The 17,730-nt window shown below is 31.6% G+C and overlaps 3 protein-coding genes across 5 annotated transcripts in view; all 3 read right to left on the bottom strand.

The window, feature by feature from the left end:
• Positions 1-2,605: 2,605 nt before the first annotated feature.
• Positions 2,606-3,417, bottom strand: LOC111701971 (pancreas transcription factor 1 subunit alpha). The gene has a single exon (XM_023473477.1). The coding sequence runs from the start codon at positions 3,376-3,378 to the stop codon at positions 2,779-2,781; it is 600 nt and encodes a 199-aa protein (XP_023329245.1). The 5' UTR covers positions 3,379-3,417; the 3' UTR covers positions 2,606-2,778.
• A 6,560-nt stretch (positions 3,418-9,977) lies between these two features.
• LOC111701968 (gamma-interferon-inducible lysosomal thiol reductase) lies at positions 9,978-16,593 on the bottom strand. Of its 3 annotated transcripts, XR_002765317.1 has the most exons (10): positions 16,195-16,593; positions 15,149-15,221; positions 14,642-14,687; positions 14,266-14,313; positions 13,455-13,558; positions 13,063-13,160; positions 12,527-12,596; positions 11,614-11,664; positions 10,821-11,026; positions 9,978-10,697 (listed from the first exon to the last, which is right to left on the bottom strand). XR_002765317.1 is itself a non-coding variant. In XM_023473474.1 (9 exons), the coding sequence occupies exons 1-9, from the start codon at positions 16,307-16,309 to the stop codon at positions 10,927-10,929; spliced, it is 705 nt and encodes a 234-aa protein (XP_023329242.1). In that variant the 5' UTR covers positions 16,310-16,593; the 3' UTR covers positions 9,978-10,926. The 3 variants fall into 3 exon arrangements, 2 of the variants coding, with proteins under 2 accessions (XP_023329242.1, XP_023329243.1); XM_023473474.1 differs by having other exon boundaries at positions 9,978-11,026; XM_023473475.1 differs by lacking the exons at positions 9,978-10,697; positions 10,821-11,026; positions 11,614-11,664 and adding an exon at positions 11,866-12,281.
• A 178-nt stretch (positions 16,594-16,771) lies between these two features.
• Positions 16,772-17,730, bottom strand: part of LOC111701969 (serine/threonine-protein phosphatase 2A 65 kDa regulatory subunit A alpha isoform) — a 14,940-nt gene continuing 13,981 nt past the window's right edge. Inside the window, exon 18 of the mRNA XM_023473476.1 lies at positions 16,772-16,969. Within this exon, the coding sequence (XP_023329244.1) occupies positions 16,962-16,969 (8 nt within the window). The 3' untranslated portion in view covers positions 16,772-16,961. The remainder of the gene's footprint in view (positions 16,970-17,730) is intronic.

The following is a 17,730-nucleotide window of genomic DNA, read 5'->3' as shown; positions in this document are numbered from 1 at the left end:
AGAGATGTGAACGCAGGAGACAGAAGTCTGGAATAAGTGATTCCGGTCTTGGTAAGGTCTCTTGATCGGAGTTTAGTAATCAATTTAAATTTAAAATTAATTTTATAATCTTTATATCTTTGTAAATTGAGTTGTAGGCCTTTGATATGATTTGCCTAACATATTAGAACATATTAGGACATCATACTTTTAATTCTGCAAGATTAAATTGGCAAAGTTTAAAATGTAAAAAATGCATACCATCAGGTTGCAAAGATATGGCGTTGGAAAATTTTAATTTGGGGAATTGAGTTCAGTTATTTTATTACTATTTATCAGTTTTATGATCATTTCAAATATGGTCGCCATTTTAACGAAGTTGTGTTTATGGGTTTTTTTTCATTATGCGGTGGAGACAAAAAGTAAATTAACAGAATTTAACACTATTTGAAACTATCTGATTGCCGCTCAGAACAAAGATGCCGAGGTACCGTTGTGAATTGGACAAGGAACTCTTTAAATAGGGGGATGTCACTTTAAATAGGGGGATGCCACTTTAAATAGGTGGATGTCACTTTAAATAGGGGGATGTCACTTTAAATAACGCTAACAATCCTTTTCAAATAGTTCTAATGTAACAGTGACAATAAATAAGAAAGATGTAAAATTGCGCCAAATTGAAAACGTAAATGTACAATTATTTGCATTATCTTTGCATTTAACATAATTAGCTAAAATGCAACTAATTTTAAGAAGTCTTCCTTCAACCTTAAGCGCATTGTGATCTAAAGCATTTTCCTTTTTTGCACAATTTAAGTCATGTTTACTGAAATAAAACTAAAAAGCTTAGATTGGAGTGAGTGGAATACTTTATTTTTGAAACTTGAGGTTTTCACAAAACCAAATTTCTCAACATTAATCTAAATACGAATAGGTTAGTAAATATTGTTTCCATCTATCCTATTTTTTAAACATTTTGTTGTTATACTTTCCCATTGATGAAATTTTAATATGATTTTTTCATTTACTTTTCTCTAATGCTTTCTTTTAATTTTTCTTTTAGTCTTGTCAAATTTCTGTCTAAACTGGGCTCTCAAGGCGCTTCGTGTCCTTTTTCTGGTAATAGTTTTAAATTTAACTATTTCTTTTTAAGTCGCAAATTTTCATCGTGTTCTGCAATAAGCAAACTTTTTCACGTATTTCTTTAATAAAATTTTTAGAAATATTCAATGTCAACATTTTGGTCCGGTCAATATTTGTCAATTTTGACGTCCATAAACCATACCCTGGGTAACAAAAAATGTGGGCCCAATCGGTTCAGTCGTTTTGACGTTTATCGGATGCAAACAAACAGACAAGACACCCAGATAAGCCAAATAAATTGAGTCTGTGACACAATTCGTATCTCTATACCTTTGCAACTTAGTATATTAGACCTTATTTCGAACAATTCTGAAATATCAAAGGATTATATCAGGTTGCAAAGATATGAGGTTTTGAAAGTTTGAGTTCGTGGCAAAGACTCAATTCCTTTATCTATAGATTCTCTTTATAATTTTCTTTCAAGTGTTTTCTTTTTATAGCATTTTAATTCTAACAAGGTTTTTTATTATATTTTTTTATCCAATTCTCGGTTGTGTTAAATCTGATGCTTTTATTTGATTACCTGAAAAATATCTTAAACAATATTTTTTAAAAATAAAAAAATGTTGCGTATATAGTCGATTAGTATTGTGGTATCAAAAACGGTAAATTTCTTAAGATTTCAAATTCCAGTTCTTTGATACTTAGCTTCTTTATTACATGGTATAAAATGAGGACCTATGATGACTTCCCGTGTATAAAGATGACATATGATTGGGGGAATTTCTCCAGAATTTTGTTAATTGTAAAATTGAAATTTAAAAAAAATATATTTTATCCGAAATATTCTGTTAATAATTACATCAAGATAGGAACAACTATATTTTGACCTTTTAAAAAGGGTTTTGGATTTAAAAGAAAAAACTTAGAGAGTTTAAAATCTCAATAAACTGTTTTTTTTGACACCCTTATAACTTTTCTATCTATCTATTTACAATCCTTAGTCCTTGGTTTTTAAAAATATTTTTTCTCCATTTATTTCCTTATTTTTTTAAATAGTTTCTTTTAATGTATTTCACCTGTATTTCTGTTTTTATATCTATTCTAATTCCTACCAACGCCTACTGTTTTATATATCTATTCTAATTCCTACCAACGCCTACTGTTTTTATATCTATTCTAATTTCTACCAACGCCTACTGTTTTTACCCCTCACTTATCATCTTGTTCTATAGAAACTAAACTCTAGTTTTCCAATCCCTAGTTCACAGTTTGAAATATAAATGTTCAACAACATTAGGTTTCCAAGATTAAGAATTGGATTTAGAATTAATTTTTTAAAAACAACTTTGATTTTGTCTAAAAATGAAATAATGTGGATAATTAAGTTTTTGCAGAAAGCACTCAACAGTTAAGGAATTTGAACGGCTTGTTGCATTTAAACTAATCAGACCACTTTCAAACCATTTAAATGAGATTAATGTTGACAAAGTGGAATTGTATAATTACTAGAAAATGCACGAACTTCTAAGGAAACGATTCATCAGTATTAAATAATCTTTATTGCACTTTAGATAATTGTAAATAGCGCTAGAGCTTTATTCATTTATGATTTACGGTATTTGTTATCACAGTTTCGGAGATTTCTTCATGTTCTTCGGGGTTGACAAAGTTATTGTACACTGTACAGTTTATGTACAAAATCTAGAGAAATGTTTAGATCAATTCAAACATATCGACCTCGACTGTATTTGTCGAGGCTGAGGGTTGAGGACTTCCATTTTCCTCATTTTCGACCAGGTTAGCCAAAGTTTTGATGTAAGCTTGCGCCATTCGCAAAGTTTCGATTTTGGACATTTTCTGTTCCGTCGTCATGTTTGGAACAACGTCACGTAATCGCTCAAAAGCATCGTTCAATCCGTTCATTCGTTTCCGCTCTCGTGCATTTGCGGCCTCGCGCCTCTGCTTCAGGATGGCTGGAGATGGAGGACGGAGGTTTTTCTTGCGTCCTCCTTTTTTTCGAGGATTTACGGCCTTTCCGGAAAATTCACTCTGTGCTGGAGAAAAAGGGGACGGAGTTCCGGAAAAATATGAATTCTCTGATGTTGGCGACATCTCTTGGTAATCATAGTAGTTCTGGTAACTGTTGTTGGTGTTTTGTACATCGTACTGCATAGTTGGGTCAAACTGGGACAACTCCTCGGGACTTATCTCAATCATCTCTTTTTGTCCGTCCTTGGTTAACTCAAAATTTATCATGTTAAAGTTAAAATCCATGTTCCGATCCTGCGGTGACTGGTAGAGAGTTGTATCCATGTCTGTCCAGGTTGAGAACCAAACTGCAACTGAAACCAACGGTCAATGGCTCTAGACTGCGCCGTGCGCCACAAGAACGGATGCGGAGAGAAGCGCGCGATCAAGAAAATGGTTTCTCAGGAGAGGAAATTACTTTAAATTCAATAGAGGTTCGATATATTGTATACTGAAGCATTCATTAAATATAGAACACAAGCTTCATGCAACAAGGATGTTTAATAGAAAAAAGAAAATATATCCAGAAAATATTAAAGTGAACCTTTCTTAATTATCGTTCAACTTACGGCATAGGCTCTTTATCAAGTAAATTAAGCTAAAAATATGCGCAAAAAAGACTTAAAAGAAAAAATCTAAACAATGAACAATTTACCTTTTTTAAAGAGAAGAAAACATATATTTCAAATTTCTTTTGTTGAAATAGGATAAACCAGGAACTTTGTTGACAAAAGAAGTGGCACTATAATTTCTGGAAGGAATATAATAAACAAAATTCGATCTGTTTACATTCCTTCCTGAACCTGCAGTATACTGTTTACATTCCTCCCTGAACCTGCAGTAAACTGTTTACATTCCTCCCTGAACCTGCAGTGCACTGTTTACATTCCTCCCTGACCTGCAGTACACTGTTAACATTCCTCCCTGAACCTGCAGTACACTGTTTACATTCCTCACTGAACCTGCAGTACACTGTTTACATTCCTCCCTGAACCTGCAGTACACTGTTTACATTCCTCCCTGACCTGCAGTACACTGTTAACATTCCTCCCTGAACCTGCAGTACACTGTTTACATTCCTCCCTGAACCTGCAGTACACTGTTTACATTCCTCCCTGAACCTGCAGTACACTTTCCTTGTGTAAATCTCGTGTCTCTATGGGAAAATGTCTGTTGTTCAAGACTGGAACCAGAACATATTATTCAATGTTAATTCTAGCAAACCTTCTAGTTCATGTTAGTTAGACTTCTGGACACTTTGATCCAAACCAGGGTTTATTTATGGTTTGGTACGCCCCCCCCCTCATCAGAGGGGTGGGAGTGCCCCCACCCTACCAGGTGTAGGAGTTTTTCCTAATCAATTATTTTCTTAAAAATATCTTTAATTTAGAAAAAAAAACAATTGTTTTAACATCAATTTGCAATTATGGATAATATTAATATTTATTTTTTTTCTTATGAATTATTGCAAATATGTACTATGTATAATGTATATTGTATATAAATACACGAATTAAATCAATTATCTACAATATTTCCCAAATTATGGAATTTAATTTAAATCGATATTTTAAGGAAAATTTAATATTTCAAAGATTTATTAAAAATGTATATAAATGTAGACCCATGGCTTAATTTGTATCATCGAATCGAAGAGGCTTACTCTGTAGAACTGAAAAACATGTTTTGTAAAAATATATGTTTTGAACTCCAATCAGTGTTGTATTTTACTGAAGTAAAGTAGAGGTTAGATGATTAATTAGAGTCGGAATTGCAGCGTAATGGTTGATGAAGAGGTTCCGTGATTCTTATCAGAAAAATGTTTAAACAAAGGGACTGTATACGTAATTTCTAGTGGAGTTGACATGTTCGATTTAAAACTGTATTCTTAAATCTTTGTTTGAAAACAATCTCTTTTTCTTAAATTTAAAACTTGATACTTTCTAATTAATTGTGCAGGTTCTCCTACATAAGTTGCTTTCGTTGTCATCATTAAAATTATACATTTAGCCTCTTCTGGGTCTCTGGAGATATTTAACAAAGAAACAAAAATTTGAAACTGTTTCCTCTTAATTTTATTTTAACATACAACTGCGACATAAGAAATCTCTCATACACACACTATCACATTCTTGTGTGTTTATGATCTCAAAATAATAAAGACTAAATAAATTGCGTCCAGAACCCAATGACCCCCCCCCCTCGGTCACCACTTTCCACTTACCGCTTTAAAGGGACTGTATGCGCAATTTCAAGTGACCCCCTGTGCAAAAAACACAATGCCAGATTTACCACTTGAAACCATAATCTAACAAAACATGTGGAAGATAACGTAATTTTCCGGACTAGCTAAGATAATCTGTTTTCAAAAACAAAAACATGGATATTTTATTCATAAACATGATTTGATTAAGCTTTAAATATTAGGGCATTGTCATCGTAACTTAAAATTACGCATACATTCCCTTTCAGTATATAAAATCAGTCGCATTTATAAAGTAAACAGGCAGGATCCCCCCCCCCCTCCTCCTCATGAGTGGTCTGAATGCTATTATAATCACAGTATGTCGTGTAAGTTCATTTATCATATTTTACAAATTGTCTTTTTTTACATTCAATTGTAGAACTTGGTCTAAATAGGAGCAGGTATTATTTATACTCTAGGTTTAATACTTTTCCTATTATCTTGTATTTTTATGATTTTTTTACGTTTCAGGTCTAATTTTCATTTCGAAAATTTTAAATTTTTTTGTTACCTTCTCCATGTCAAATTTATCAAAGTCACAATTATCTTTGAGAGGCAACTAGGCTTTCCTAATGGTATCATACTGATCCATTTACCCCGGGTATAAATACTGACCATATTTATACTCATTTTACACAGGCACACCAGGCAGTGGGTTTGTTATTAATGCTAGAGAATTCGTAATTGTTAAGGCAAAAAAACTTATCTAAAACTCTAATAATCTGCGCTCATTATTCATACAACCTGATGGTGTTATAACCATTGATATTTCAAACTTAAATTTTTTGATCTCGCAGAATTCCTAGTTTAAAAAATCAAAGATCTACGACATCAGGTTGCAAGATACAGGAATTATAGAATTAGAGTTTTAGGGGAAAAAACGATAGCTAGGCAAATAACAAACTTGTTAAAAAAATACTCTTTTTTTGTGAAAGATCCAAATATTTGTTGTAAAATACAGGTTTATCCTCAAATATTTATTGTAAGATACAGGTTTATCCTCAAATATTTATTGTAAGATACAGGTTTATCCTCAAATATTTATTGTAAGATACATATTTATCCTCAAATATTTATTGTAAGATACAGGTTTATCCTCAAATATTTATTGTAAGATACAGGTTTATCCTCAAATATTTATTGTAAGATACATATTTATCCTCAAATATTTATTGTTAGATACATATTTATCCTCAAAGGGTGAGACTTCAGAGACGACTGCACGGAATCTATCTTGTTCTAACATGTTTCGTATCTTGCAACTTCTCTTTCTTTTCTATTTCAATAAAGCTCAGAGCCTCTTCTCTTCGTACAGTATAAAACAAAAACAAAAAAAAGTTTGCGAATTTCTTAATATTTTTTTTGCGCATTTTCAAAGTTTTACAAAAATAAAAAAACTTTTAAACACAAATTTTTAAAATTTTGATCATACATAAACCTTTCGGGGGCCACATGAGTTCCCAAAAAAAATTTGGGCCCGATAGTCTTCAGGAGACTATCTATAACTATACAGAGAGATACATTATAATATTTAGTCCTTGAATCGGGACTACAGTAGACTACTCAGGACTTCTGAGAGTATTACATAACTAAACTGAGGGCTACATTATAATATACAGGGGTACCCACAAAATTTGAGACATTAAAGACGACCGGAAACTCCAATTTGACGATTCTAAGGCTAAATAGTGTATTCTGCTTAGATAAAGTTATACAGGGTGTCCCAAAAACATGGGAATTCAGTGACGAATTGGATATCGTCTAATTGTTATGAATTAGCATTTTAATACCTAATTTCTAATACCTAATATTATGTCTGCTAGAGTTTATTTTAGGAAAAGGGTAAAACACTGAAAAGATGTGTCTATAATGTCTCCGCAAGATGAACAGTGAAGACGGACAAGTTTACGCTGTTTGTATATACTGTAATTTTCTTGTTTTATTAAGTACACCCTACCGTATGTAGTCAAAACATAAACAAACAAAATGTGAACATAGCAGACGAAACTCTTACAGATTACAGCTTTCTCAGTAGGTATCACTATACTAAATAAAAGAATTATTTAAAAAGACGATATCGAATTCGTCACTGAATTCCCATGTTTATTGGGACACCCTGTATGATAGCTTATTTAATGATTTGCAGAGAAACAAACAAGTTTATAGTGAAGGGAATCGTGAATATATGGAAACAGATTCTGAACAATCGTCTCTGAAGTCTCATCATTTGAGGGTAACCATGTATAGTCCTTGAACTACATAATGGACTACATAGCTGGGACATGTAGCGGACATAATATAGAAAACCATAAATTTTTAAGGCCAGGGGGGGCAAAATAACTTTATCCACCCTGGCTAAAATCCTGAGTACGCGGTTGAACGAATAGAACACAAGACTAAGATAAATTTTGAAGTCCCTTCCTTATTTGGTACATTGCTATCTTTTAAAGATTAGATCATTAATAATAGGTTTATTGGGTCGTCCATTCAATCTCATTTTGGTTCTGGAAACAATTGCATTTAAATACAAACTATTTCAAAACGTGTTCCCCACCAATCACTAACGTTAGATTCAGGTGTAGAGCCCGCTCTAGGTTCTAAGCAGCTCAAAATAATTCATACCTTTCAGCTTTCAGCTTGTTTTATATCCTTCATAATAGTCATTCATTTTACATTAACTACAAAGATCTGTAAAAAAAGCTGAATTTATTTTAAGTAAGATAAAAAAATAATAGTTTTACTCTAAAAGCTACTCTGCAAAACTTAGAAAAATATTTTCTTTGTTTATATTTGTATTTCTAATTTCTAAAATTTTCTTGTCGTCAATGTAGTATGTGAAGATCTTAAATAAATTTAATATGGAAATTACTTTATTTAGAAGTAAAAATGTATTTTTCATTGCCCATACCCTCTTTTTCTATTAAAAAAAACATGTAATTGTAATGACATTGACTATTTATTTAGAATTAAGAATCATTTAGAATATGTTGACTTAAAATCTGAAATATCTAGGGGGGGGGGGTAAATAACCCCAATAACCCCCCTTATTTACGCCACTGGTTAGATACAGGGTGTCCCACGAAACATGACAATAGGAAGACGACTTGAAAGTCGTCTTTGGTATTTAAATTTATTTGTGACATTTAGTCTTCTATCTACTTTAACATGTATGATTCTTGAAACAATTATCACATAATTCTCCTAGCCCTGGCATTTCCAAAAAGTGGTCTGCGTTTTTTGTGCTTTCAATATTACCGGAGATATAAAGAGTTTGGTTCAGATTTCAATTTTGTTAAATAAAAGCAAAATTGTCGAAATCTGAACGAAATTCTTCATATCTCGGGCAATATTGAAAGCACAAAAAAGGCAGACCACATTTTGGAAATGGCAGGACAAGGGAAATTTTGTGATTATTATCTCTAGAAATTTACTTCTAAAATTAGATTGACAAATAAACGCAGCAAATTATATCAAAAATCAAGACGACATTCAAGTCGTCCTGCATACTGTCATGTTTCGTGGGACACCCTGTATGTCCTGTTTAAACATTACGATCGAAAATTTAAAACCTAAAATATGTTTTTAGATGTCGTCTTAGCTAAAGTCGAGATCGGTTGAAATCAATTAATAAAACACTACATATAGATGGGGGAGATGTACGTGGTATACGTGGGAGGGTACCCCAGGACGCCATGAGCCACCGCTATGCAGACACGAGCCTCCCAGATTTGCTAGGCAGACCGAGCCTCCACTATGCAGACTGTGGCTCCGCTTACTCCGCTATGCATGTAAACGAGCCTCCACCATACAGCACAGCTTCTTTTAAATCTTGGTTTTTATGTGTATAATGAAATATTTTAACAAATTTTTTTTTGGCATAGTGGCATAAGAATTTTACTAAAGATTAGAGTTAATTAAATGTCATGATCAGAAACATATATGAACTCATTAAGTGGCATATATAAGGTTTATACTAAAACTTAAAATTTCTTACGCAGCTCGGAAAGGAGAGAAGATATTTGGAGAAATATTTCTAAAAATCAACTGATAAATATTTGTGCACTTGCAGGGTTTCTTGCGTATTTTAGACGAGACTATAACCACAACCTGGTACTCTTTTAACACCTCTGCCTGGCTTCTGGCGCGAATTATGAACTTTTTAAAAATTACATTGAATAAATTCTTAATATTCCTTTTATTTTGGATGCTTTATCATCATATTTTAACCAATATCAAATATATTATGAACACAGACGGTGCTAAGTCCTGAAATATAAATCAGAATATAATTTTTTAACAACTGAATATACTTAATTTTTGGTCATAATTTATTTGTTAAAAATGAAACAAAAAAGTGTGAATTGTAATAAATTTAGTTTGTTTACTTAGATAAAATGATTTCGGTCGACGCGACGTTTCAAATGTCTCAAAGTTAAAATTGGTAGATTACCTTGATTCCACATTATCTAAATCGAAGAGAATTTAATGCAATTCAGTTACTTGAAAACCATCTTGTTGAGGGTGAGGTAGATAACACCTAACCTTGAAGCGTATAAAAATAAAACTGTAAGTCTTTTATTATTTGAATCTTTACAATTTACAATATACCAAAAATGAAAGAAGGCTGAACAGTGAACACTTCAGTATTAATCTTTTATTGTGAAAATTCGAAATGCATTCTCTTCTAGCTCTGATAGCTCTGACATTCAATCACATAAATGTGTATACATAAACATTACAACTGCAAATTGTTAAAAAAAATTTCATAAATTTATTCATTTTAAACAATTATAAAACTAAAGCTCTTATAAAAATTGCAGCAAATTCGTCCAACAAAAAGAAAGTTTAATTTTATCTTAAAATAAATGGCAGTACTTGTATATATAAAAAAGTGCTTGTGTAGGGGGTACTAAAAAAGGATGAAAAATTTCCCATTCCCCTCTTTTTTTTCAGAAATAACATTACTTTTGAAATGCTCGACACAGTAAAAATGCAGTATTGATGTTTTTAATTTAGATAAATGCCTTTAATTATGATTTTAGAGAACCCTTTATTTGAAAACTGCGATTAGCATTACTATTCAACTTTATCTTTTGCTAAAAGAGATTTATTTGTTTTTATTGTGAAAATGCTATGGTAACTTCTTAATTTAAAAAAAAACGGCTAGAACTAGAACTATATGCTGCCTAGATTTCTGATATTATGAAACTGGAAATTTCGCAGTAAGCAACAAATGTGAAAACTATCTGATCTAAATGCAGTGAACATGTAAAGAGTAAAAAGAGGTGATATATCAAATTCCGAACTGAATAATTTTTTAAAAAAAATTTCTGTATTTGTTGTACAATTGATGGTTTAGCTGGATGAATCACAACAAATAATTTTTCTACAAATTTTCAGCGCACATTATATACTGTTCAGTGTACAGTGTACAGTGTACAGTGTACAGTGTACAGAAAATCAGATAGAAAAACTATTAAACAAGTAAAACAGTAAGTGTACAGCATGAGAGTTTCTGTAGAGTGTTCAGTACAGTACAGTACAACATATGTTTCTGTACGGTGTACAGCAATCAGAACTAATGTAGACTACTGAAGTAGTTCTCTACAAGCTGGGAATGTTTTCATGTACTTCTCCTTGTACTCCAAACATACTTGAAGGGACAGATTCTTTAAAGAGTCTCGAAACCTAGGATAGAGAAACACAAGAGGATAAAAAACCTGGTTTCAAAGGAACGAAAATAAGTTCCATTTTTTTATTCAAACGAAGTAAAAATTTTGAAGAAAAAAATTGTCAAAGAAAATGGTTTTAGTAAAGTGAGAATCAGAAAACTGTGGAAGAGGATGACGACATTCAATCAATACATAAATATATTTTAAATTGTTACAAAGCAAATAGTTCTTATAACTTAGTAAATCACTTGTTAAGATTTGTTAAGAGAAATGGGACTGTTAACACTGCACAATTGCTGTCTCTCATGTACAATGGACATTTTTCAGCCATAACTTAGGTCTAAAAGTAGTTTTCCTAATCCAGAATTTTCTGGTTCTCACTTATGTTAATTTGTATCAATTTCTCCAATACTGGCCAAGGATCCATAGCAAAAAAAGGATCTTTTTTAAATAATAAACAGAACAGAAAAATAAGTGAAAAATGTCTCCAAAATCATACAAAATATCCTTCACCAATATATCAATCGTCTTTTTTAGGTGAATGATATTTGATATAATTTAGGGGTTCAAATCATGCTTTTTGGTGGCTGGCTCAGTTCTTACCTCTTCTGACTTGTTTCTATTTCTACTGTAGGAATAAATGTAACTGACGGACTATACAACAACATTTGTTCTTATCAATTTAAATACTTGACCATTTGTTTTATATAAGGGCAACCTACTTAATCCTTAGTGACAGTTAGCTAATAAGTTGTTTAGGAACAGGTTTAGAAAATTAAATTAACTCTTATCATTAAAAACAGGTACTTATTTCATTTTTGGTTTCTGTAATATATAATTGTTCACAAACATTATTTGTAGATTTCCTGGAATTTGTATTGATAAGATGACATTTGAAGAATTTGCAGAAATCTTCGAAAAAATTCATAAAGAGAACGAAATTAAATATAATGAGGAAGAAGAAATAATGGGTTTCTTCAAGGTGGGGGCGATAGGATTTGCGTATTATCTGTGACGTATTTGGACTGCTAAGGAACTAGTTTCTGCGTAACAACAATAACAAAGATAGTAGACTTTATGTGAACAAACATCAATTAGTAAATATTTCTCTACTGCAAAATGAACAATCTATGAGGATTAAATTTGTGCGCTTGCTTAACAATTATGCACCGTAAGTACGTCTGATAGGTCTCGAATGAATACTAAAAAATGTCACAACCAAACTGCATTCTCAGCTCAACAATCGTGTCTAGCCAGACTTTATTGAGGCTCTACAAAAAAAAGCAAAAGTTTCATATCCCAAAATTGTAAAATATATACGCTTAAGCCTTATTATTGAAGCACTAATGTTGGCTATGGCTGAAGATTGATTTAAGCCAAAACAACTTTTCAATTTGTATGTAAACGTGCAATTGATTTTGATTCGTGCAGGCTTGTAATTCAACAGTTTTTATGTAATAAAAACAATCTTTAAAATGTTAAAACTTGTTTTTAATGCTGATGAACATTTTTGTTCCTTAATGAGTGTGTAAGTTCTCCCATCATGAAACTCAGCATATTTCCTTCACGTCCCTTGGCACACGTATCTAAAATTTTAAATGGTAAATAATTTCAGAAAATCTTTTTTTTTTAGTAAATTTGATAAAAACTAGATAAAACCTCATAGCCGTGAGTGTTAAGGGGGAAAAATTAATGAATTTTACATGGACTGGTCGAGTCTAAAAATTAATGTTTCCCCAGCTTAAGCTAAATTTATAAATAAAAACATTTTTTTATTAATTCCTAGTTTCAGATCCGATTACCTTGTGTGGATTTTCAAAAATCAAATTATTGACTTAAACATTACAAATATTTTTATCAAGGAAAGATGATTCATTTAGTATTAAAAAACATTTTATTTTTGATTTTACATACATACGTACAAATATAGATAAAATAAATATGCTTAAATTAAATATAAGCTTAAGAAAAGGGTTGGAGATGGCTGTGTACGATCATTTAAACCGAATAATTTAAATAGATTTAAAAGTATTGACCTTAGATTTTGATTACCTATCTCAGAGAATGGGACAGCAAGTTCTCCCGCGCATTTTTCTGCTATACTAGACGGATTTAGGTTGTTTTCTATCATACATTTTACATATAATAAACTAAAACAAAATCAGTCAGATAAATAGACAATCATTGTATCATTATATATAAAGCAGTAATCTCTATTTGACAAATATACCCCTTTACAGATTTGCCTTAAATTTTGATTGGAAAACTCGGTTGAGTCACGGGAATGTTCTGAGTTTGGTTTTGAAATTCCAAGTTCAGTTTCTTCAGTTTCTTCACCCTCACCAAACAACTTTATGTTGCTTTGTTATAAATTTATTTTATTTATTTATTTTAATAAACAATAAATAAAAATGGAACAATTAAAAGTTCTATCTGATGGATTCCTAATTTCCGGTTTTGAAGTTTTGGCCACACAGGCATGATATGTATTTCCGGTGCACTCTACCGGACCATGCTGACATTGAAACTCGTACAGATCTCCAGATTTCTTAACATGACAGGATATTTTTATTTTCTTTCAGAGGTACAAATTTTTGTCAACATTTTTAACCCACCTCACCTCTTATAGGGTTACCCAATACCCACACAGGATGAGACTGTAAAGACGACCTGAAACTCTTAGAATAGGACAAACCCAAGGTTAAAACAAGTCTTCTGCATTGAATATAGTCTTTTAATGGCTTTCAAAATGGTTTTGCAAAAAAAAGAAACTTCACTGTTGTAGGGAAACATTGCAGACTGTTTGAGTTTTATACAGTCTCCTCCTTTGTGGGTAACCCTGTAGACACCATTTTAGACTATTTTTTCGCAAAATCGAGGGAAATAAATGATTTGTAGGGCTAATTAAATGTGGAATTTGATTAATCGTCATGTGGTGTACTTTCCTTTAATGTTCTTAAAATTTAATGTGCATAAAGTGAGTGTCTGGCTTAATAATTAGTTTACTAAATAATTTTTGCTAAATTTTTCGTGGTTGTCATTGAATAATTTTTAAAAAACCGATTCTCAAAATAATCCCTCCAAAATGAACAATCTATGAAAATTTAAAAATTGAATTTGCGCTCTTGCTAAACAAGTATGCATTGTAAAAACGTCTCATAGGTCTCAAATGAACCTTAAAAAATGTTCTACTAAACTGCATTCTCTGCTCAACTACCATATCCAGTCAGACAATCCCTTTAACTACACAGTTACCTTTGAACTGGCTTTCCCGTAGGGGATGAGGTTAACCTCCATAATCTCCTGATAAAACAATTTCAAAATGTTAACAATAATTCCAATAAGAGTTAGAGTAAGAGTAAGAGTAAGAGTAACACTAAGAATAAGAGTCACAGAGTAACAACAACAAGAAAAACAATAACAGTAACAATGATAACAATAACTAGATCATATCAAGAGTAACGCATGATAGATCAATCCCTTTTTGAAATTTTAACAAAAAATTAAAATTAAAATTGTTGTTTTTAACAACCCTTAGCTTTAAGAGTTGGTAAAAATACACCCCCCCCCTCATTTTTTAATGCACTCCATAGATAAGATGGAAAATATTTTTATTATTTGAAAAATGTTCCTTTAGCAAACTCCAAGCTGGGAACAACTGGTGAACAACAAAATGTCTAAAAATATAAAAATGCAATTGTGTTTTAGTATAATAAATATAGTTAGAACTGAGATTATTACTGTTAAAGATTTTTTAAAAAATTATTTATAGAATTATTCAGATATTCTATATATATGATATAAAGTTGTAATATCTGTTTGTCTGTTTGTTTGTTTTTCCGATCATAACTCTGGAACCCAAGTGCCAACTTGCCTCAAATTTCGATTGGGGAACTTGGGGGAGACCCATTGGAATGTCTTGGTTTTAAGATTCTAAATTGAGTGGGTGGACTTAAATAGCAAAAATTTAGTTTCCCGGTAAAATCGTTCAAGTGCGGGTAAACGGCGGGAGTAACTTTTAATAACGTTTGCAGCGCTAGGTTCCTAAGCTAGTATTATTATATACCTGCTGTCTGGGCACAAACATTCATAATAAACATCTACACGGACAGCACTGGGTTCCTAAGCTATTATATACCTGCTGTCTGGGCACAAACATTCATAATAAACATCTACACGGACAGATTCTTTTTCTTGAGCTTCCAATTTATCTAAAATTAATAATAACATTATATATATTAATTAGGGTGACCCATTTTTCAGTCTGATTTCCCACAATAACCTAATAGTGTTCTCTATGATGTCAGATATCACAGGATTTTTTTTTTGTTCTAGGTCTATAGAAAGTGGTCGTACAAGGTCCGTGCAGATCACAAAAAGAATCCATTTTCTCAAAAAAAAATATTTCTTTAATTTATCATGTCATATATAATTTTCTTTGTAAATGTCTAAAAGGATTAAATCCATTTAAATTTTAGAGAAATTAAAAAAAATTGACCGGGTTAGGAGGTTCTTTTCTTTACCTAACTCAGTCAATTCTAAAAAAAATGTTCAAAAATCTAAATAGATTTAATCTTTTTGGACAATTACGAAGAAAATGATATATGACGTGATTAATCAAGATATAGTTTTTTTTTGAGAAAATTGATCTTTTTTGCGATCTGCACGGGCATTGCACTTCCCATCGACCTAGATCAAAAAAATTCCTGTGATAACTGACATCATTGAGAACACCATTAGAAATTTGAGGTACAATATTTCTTTATTTTCCTGCAAAAGGATGATTATTATTATAAATTATTATTAATTATTAATTATTATTAAAATTATTAATCATCATGTAAATTAAGTATTTTAAGAACTTATTTTTTAACATGGATTTTTGTTTGTTTCAATTACTGTCTAGTACATTGCGTTCCAAAGATGTTAACCAAAGGCGTGTTCTGTACGCAGAAAAGAAAAGAAAAAAGCTAAGCAGATTTCAAACAAGCTGTGTGTTGTTCGGGATTTAACAAATTAATATAGCAGAACAGCGAAGACGACATTGTTCTGCAATTTCCTTGACTGTAGTGATGTTGTGTGTCTATACCACAAGAGTGTGCGTGTGTGTTAACGAACTCGTCAGCAAAGCAGTAAGACTGGCTTTCTCAAGGTAAAAAACCTGGATAACTGAAATGGACTCACCTGTAACTTTAATTTTTATAAAAGATGATTTGTAGAGATAAATGATGGACACCATGAAAAGGAAGAGTAGAATAAATTTATAAATATTTGACATCTTCAACCGGACATCCAGCATTCTTCTGGAATAAATTCAACCTTTAACATACAGAGTACAGACCCATGAAATATATGAGGATTTTTTTTGAAAAAAAAAATCTAAAATATTTTGAAAACGATTAAACAATGGGTTCTGATAAACCCGGAATTAATGAATAATTTCATGAATACGAGCTAGGATATGATTAGTTATACTATATACTCATGTGAAAATGAATAACGACATCAGAGGCGTATTCAGGGGGGGTGCTATGGGGGCTAAGCCCACTCCCTGGACCAGTGAAATCTATCGTTTTCAGGGGGTTTTCAGGCCACAACGGGTGCTGAGCCCCCCTGGAAAGAAAAAAAATTAGCCCCCCCCCTGGACAAATTCCTGAATACGCCCCTGATCGACGTAACAAATTTTAATTGATTTTCAAGACTGTGAACGGTGATCTCTAATTACAAAACTGTTTTTAACAAAAAATTCTCTTTTTTATCATTAACTTGGACGAATACAGAAACGACTTAATTTTTAGTTAATTAAAACTTAAATAAACGACGTTGAAGTCACTCGTCACTTTTTCGTGTCGATGGAGTCGAGGAGTTCAATTCTCGAGCACAAATGTCGAAAGATGATCAGACGTTGAAATTTCGAGCACTCTATCCCTTTCTTAACTGGTCTCACAACACTAGCAAACTAAAAAAAATATCAAAATTTGTAATTTATAATTTGCAATTCTTAAACCCGGATCCACTGGCTCCGCAACATTTTAGCTCCCTGGATCCGAATCAACCGAAACATCAACCAAACCAAACCATCGTAAAAACAACTAAGAAATCTATCAAGAAACATCAACCAAACCATCGGAAAAACAACTAAGAAATCTATCAAGAAACATCAACCAAACCATCGTAAAAAACAACTAAGAAATCTATCAAGAAAACCTACAAATCATTTAAAAGTAAATCGAGTGTCTGAACACAAAAAGCCGAAAACTTGGAAATTTTAGAAATTGGTTTTTGGTGGAAGAATCTTGCAAAATCTAAAGGAATGTTTATGAAATAGATTATTATCAATTTTTTACAGAGATTATTGGGACAATATTGGGACAATATTGGGACAATATTGGGACAATACATGTTGAATTCTGTTAATTGGGTTCCTTGTCCCTTCGTTAATCAATTTTACAGAGAAACCACAATTAAAAATTAGAAATATAATCTTTGATTAGTAAATATAGTCTTTGATTAGTAAATATAGTCTTTGATTAGTAAGTATAATCTTTGATTAGTAAATATAGTCTTTGATTAGTAAATACAATCTTTGATTAGTAAATACAATCTTTGATTAGTAAATACAATCTTTGATTAGTAAATACAATCTTTGATTAGTAAAAACAATCTTTGATTAGTAAATATAATCTTTGATTAGTAAATACAATCTTTGATTAGTAAATA

The sequence above is a fragment of the Eurytemora carolleeae genome, unplaced genomic scaffold (genome assembly GCF_000591075.1).
Source record: "Eurytemora carolleeae unplaced genomic scaffold, Eaff_2.0 scaffold444, whole genome shotgun sequence".
In the NCBI taxonomy this organism is placed as follows: domain Eukaryota; kingdom Metazoa; phylum Arthropoda; class Copepoda; order Calanoida; family Temoridae; genus Eurytemora; species Eurytemora carolleeae.
Note: the sequence above shows the minus strand (reverse complement) of the source record. Positions and strands in the feature narration are given on the sequence as shown.

Excerpts from the sequence above, each read along its gene's own strand:
- LOC111701968 (XM_023473474.1), bottom strand. The coding sequence starts at position 16,309 with ATGCTGGATGTCCGGTTGAAGATGTCAAATATTTATAAATTTATTCTA. Across the intron at positions 14,688-15,148 it reads TGTTTGTGCCCAGACAGCAG|ACATTTTGTTGTTCACCAGT; the intron begins GTATATAATAGC and ends TTATATTTTTAG. Across the intron at positions 13,161-13,454 it reads ACTTCAAAACCGGAAATTAG|TTTATTATATGTAAAATGTA; the intron begins GAATCCATCAGA and ends ATTTTGTTTTAG.
- LOC111701971 (XM_023473477.1), bottom strand. The coding sequence starts at position 3,378 with ATGGATACAACTCTCTACCAGTCACCGCAGGATCGGAACATGGATTTT.